At 47.1% G+C, this 4,158-nt stretch overlaps 1 protein-coding gene across 2 annotated transcripts in view; it reads right to left on the bottom strand.

Annotated features, from left to right (window-relative positions):
* Positions 1-4,158, bottom strand: part of GDPD1 (glycerophosphodiester phosphodiesterase domain containing 1) — a 67,972-nt gene extending 63,814 nt beyond the window's left edge. For both annotated transcript variants that reach the window (XM_008068282.1, XM_021717694.1), the window contains exon 1: positions 3,877-4,158. In XM_008068282.1, coding sequence (XP_008066473.1) covers positions 3,877-4,018 — 142 coding nt within the window. In that variant the 5' untranslated portion in view covers positions 4,019-4,158. The remainder of the gene's footprint in view (positions 1-3,876) is intronic.

A 4,158-nucleotide genomic window follows, 5' to 3' on the forward strand; every position in this document is an offset into this window, starting at 1 on the left:
GGAGCGGCCACTGCACTCCAGTGTGGGCGACAGAGTGAGACTCCAACTCAAAAAAAAAAAAAAAAAGAAAACGTAAGTATAGAGGGATCTTATTCTTTTCAATGAACTCAAAGTTGTATTGCAAAATACAACTGTGGGTCCCCTGTATCTACACTTGTTTCAAACAATTTCATACTTTTCTTTTCTTTCTTTCTTTCCTTCTTTTTTTGTTTTGAGTTGGTGTCTCACTCTGTGGACCAGGTTGGAGTACAGTGATACGATCATGGCTTACCACAGTCTTAACCTCCTAGGCTCAATAGATACTTCTGCCTCAGCCTCCTGAGTAGCAGGAACTATGGGTACATACCACCATACCTGGCTAATTTTTTTATTTTTTGTAAAGACAAGATCTCGTTATGTTGCCTAGGCTGGTCTCAAACTCCTGGGCTCAAGCAATCCTCTGGCCTCGGCCTCCCAAAGTGCTGGAATTACAAGCATGAGCCACCACACCTGGCATCCACATTTTTCAGAGCTTTTTATATACCAGATCGTCACAACAACCCAAAGATGTAAGCAAGGCAAACGGTCTCCAATTTATAGATAAGTGCGGTAAGGCTTATTCTCAAGGCTAATTACTGGTAAAATCCAGAATGTGACTCAGGTGATTTAAATCTTTATCACAATGCTTTTGTAGTAGTCACACTAAGTAGAAATAAGACAATAAGAGTTTCAAGTAATACCAATTGCACCAATGGTGCGTATACTTTATACACATACAATGATCAATGTTTCAATGGTCACATATCTAATTTACAAGAAATATAGGCCAGGTTTGGTGGCTCCACCTATAATCCCGGCACTTTGGGAGACCAAGGTGAATGGATTGCCTGAGCCCGTGGGTTCAAGACCAGCCCAGGCAACTTTACAAGATCTTGTCTCTACAATAAATCAAAAATTGGCCAGGCATGGTAGCGTGCACCAGTTGTTCCGGCTACTTGGAAGGCTGAGGCGGAAGGATCACCAGAGCCCAGCAGGTCGTCACTGGGGTGCCTGTGAGTGTGTCACTGCACTCCAGCCTGGGCAATGCAGTGAGACTCCAACTCAAAAAAACAAACAAACAAGAAATATTAGGTATTTGTAGTTAGGGCAATAGAGAATAAGCCTAAATACTACCAATCTGCACAGAAAGACCAGTGGTTATTATCAGTGTCCAAGACAAAAATGAAAAGCAATCAAGCAATCCTTCCTAGTTACCTATCTCTTATTTTCCAGAGACTTTGTATCTTGAGTTACAAAGTGCTTTATCTCCTCTATCACTCTGGATTCAACTGTATTATTTGCTGCACTTACTCAACAAAAGCATACGAAGAGGCAGGGCTTGGTGGCTCAGCCTGTAATCCCAGCACTTTGGGAGGCCGAGGCAAGTGAATTGCCTGAGTTCGCAGGTTTGAAACACGTCTGGGCAACTTGGCAAGACCTCATCTCTACAATAAAAATAAAAAACTAGCCAGGTGTGGTAGCGCGTGCCTGTAGTTCCAGCTACTTGGAAGGCTGAGATGGAAGGATCGCCGGAGCCCAGCAGATCGAGGCTGCGATGGCTGGGAGCGTGCCACTGCACTCCAGTCTGGGCAACAGAGTGAGACTCCAACTCAAAAACAAAACAAAACAAAACAAAACAAAACAAAACAAAAAAAAAGAGTGATACTGAAATGACTTAATGTCTATGTGAAAATATTTTAAAAAGTATCTCCAACAGTAAATAAGAATTTGAGATCTAGCTTATCCCGACTTTGATATTTGCTCTGATGATCTAGCACATATTTTTTAACCCCATGGAGTGCTGGCTTTTTTTGGCTGTAAAGTGTTGTAAATTTCAAAGATTAACAAATTTATTCTAAAATAAATTTCAATAAATAAAATTTTGATCGTTCACAATGACATTTTAGATAGCTTTTTAGAGGATCCAGTTTTGTTTGGTTTGAAGTTTCTCATAAGCACACTTTTGTTTTTGTAAATCAGTGAACACAACTGTAGTGTATACTGCCTATCTCCAGAATAGGACTACTGTCATTGAAAATTACTTCTATGGCAAGAAGAATACTAAAAGTCAGTCCCTGGTTCCAATGGTTGAAAGCACATTAGTAGTTACATGTCATCCTACAATTTAACCATGAATCTATTAAAACAGATAAACCAAATAAGCAATGACATGACATGTAGCTGACGACCCTTTAAAACCTTTGCTGCTTTTCATGAGTTGGAAACTAGAACATTACTGAAGTCACTTATTAGAACTATGTTTAACTGATACAATTATACAAATTACACAGAAGAATGATAGGCCAGGCGTGGTGTCTCACGCCTGTAATCCCAGCACTTGGAGAGGCAGAGGTGAGAGGACTCCAGGGGTTCAAGACCAGCCTGGGCTACTTGGTGAGATCTCATCTCTACAATAAATGAAAAAAATTAGCTGGGCATAGTGGCGTGGGCCTGTGGTTCCAGCTACTTGAAAAACTGAGGTGGGCCAGGCTCGGTGGCTCAGCCTGTAATCCCAGCGCTTTGAGAGGCCGAGGTGAGTGGATTGCCTGAGCCTACGGATTTGAGACCCGCCTGGGCAACTTGGCGAGACCTCATCTCTACAATAAATAAAAAATTAGCCGGGCGCAGTAGCGCGTGCCTCTAGTTCCAGCTACTCGGAAGGCTGAGGCGGAAGGGTCGCCGGAGCCCAGCAGGTCGAGGCTGCGGTGGCCGGGAGCGGCCACTGCACTCCAGTCTGGGCGACAGAGTGAGACTCCAACTCAAAAAAAAAAAATCTTATTCCTTGCCCAATACTTGTTAGAAAAGAGGTTATGGTCCTAAATCAAGTTTCAGACAGTATGTCTGTATTAGAATGTAAATTCCAAGTAATTTTAACCTGGCTTAACATTCCTCCTTAAAGAACTGTTAAAATTGGTTGAAATAATCCAATTTCACAACACTGTAAAAATCATGCTTGAAATGCAATGAAGACACATTATTATACAATAATGAAGTGGCGAAGATTTGGTCGGTTATCTGAGAATCTGGAAGGTGGACTACCTGGTCTCCTTTTAGTAAAACACTTTTCCAAAAGAAACTTATCTTTGTTTTCTTTAATCAATACTGTCCCGTCATAAACTAAATCATCTTTAGTCTTTTGGAAATCCATGTGTCTTTGATGGGGTGCAGGGTGGTGCTCTAAAAAACAGGTGCAAGGTTTGCAGCCCTGGGAGCCAGGACGTTCCAGCTCCTGCTCCAGTTCAGCCCCAGCCCTAACTGTGACCTTGGGAAATGTCCCCGGTTATAAGGGACTCGGTTTCCCTCTCAATTGTGAGTGCTCGGAGCGTGGGGGTGGCAGCGGCCCCCAGGCACCGATGCACACACGGGGCTGCATCGGGCTCCGGGTTGGCGCAGACCCTCAGCCTGCTGGTCCCAGGCTCTCCCCATCCGCTCAGCCACCCGCTGCCTCCAGCGGTCTGTTCCCGGTACCCCCCGCCGGGTGTCCTCGGCTCTCCCCCCTCGAGCCTTGTTGCCAGGAAGGGACCTTGCGAACATCCTTCACCCGCCGAGAAACGCTCCACCTACGTTTCATTCCCTCCCGGGTCTTTGCGCCTTCATGACGCCCCGACACTGCTGCCCTGGAGAGAGGCCCGCCGTGGCTCTGGCTCGAGACCCCATTCCTTCCCTCCCCTCGGGAGACCTCCCTTCTCACCGCCTCCGCCTCCGGAGCAGCCCTCTATTCACACCGCCCCATTCTTCCCCAAACTCTCGAGTAACCCCATCCGGCTGCCTGGTGCGGGGCTCCCAAGGACCCACAGCTCTCCTCGCAAGAAAAGCCTCCCCCCACCCCCGCCATCGGGTTCCGGGGACCCCTCTCACCTCCGCGGTGAGAGATGTGTTTACTGAGGAATCGCTGCTTCTTTCTCTGGTGCAGCAGGGTCGGGTATTTAAGCAACAAGAATGAGGTCACCAAGTAGCCTCCCAGGGTAGAGAGAAGGTAAAACGCCGCAGTGGACGACATCTCAGTCACCGTGCGGGAAGTCTCCCACCTCCGGGCCCTCTGAACGCCGCTGCAGCGGTCGCAACGGCTGCGGCGGCGGCGGCGGCGGCGGCGGCCCGAGGTCTGCTCGCCCCCAGCCGGTGCCGGGGGTGCAGCGCACT

The sequence above is a fragment of the Carlito syrichta genome, unplaced genomic scaffold (genome assembly GCF_000164805.1).
Source record: "Carlito syrichta isolate Samal-C Ts95f unplaced genomic scaffold, Tarsius_syrichta-2.0.1 Scaffold309926, whole genome shotgun sequence".
Classification (NCBI taxonomy): Eukaryota; Metazoa; Chordata; class Mammalia; order Primates; family Tarsiidae; genus Carlito; species Carlito syrichta.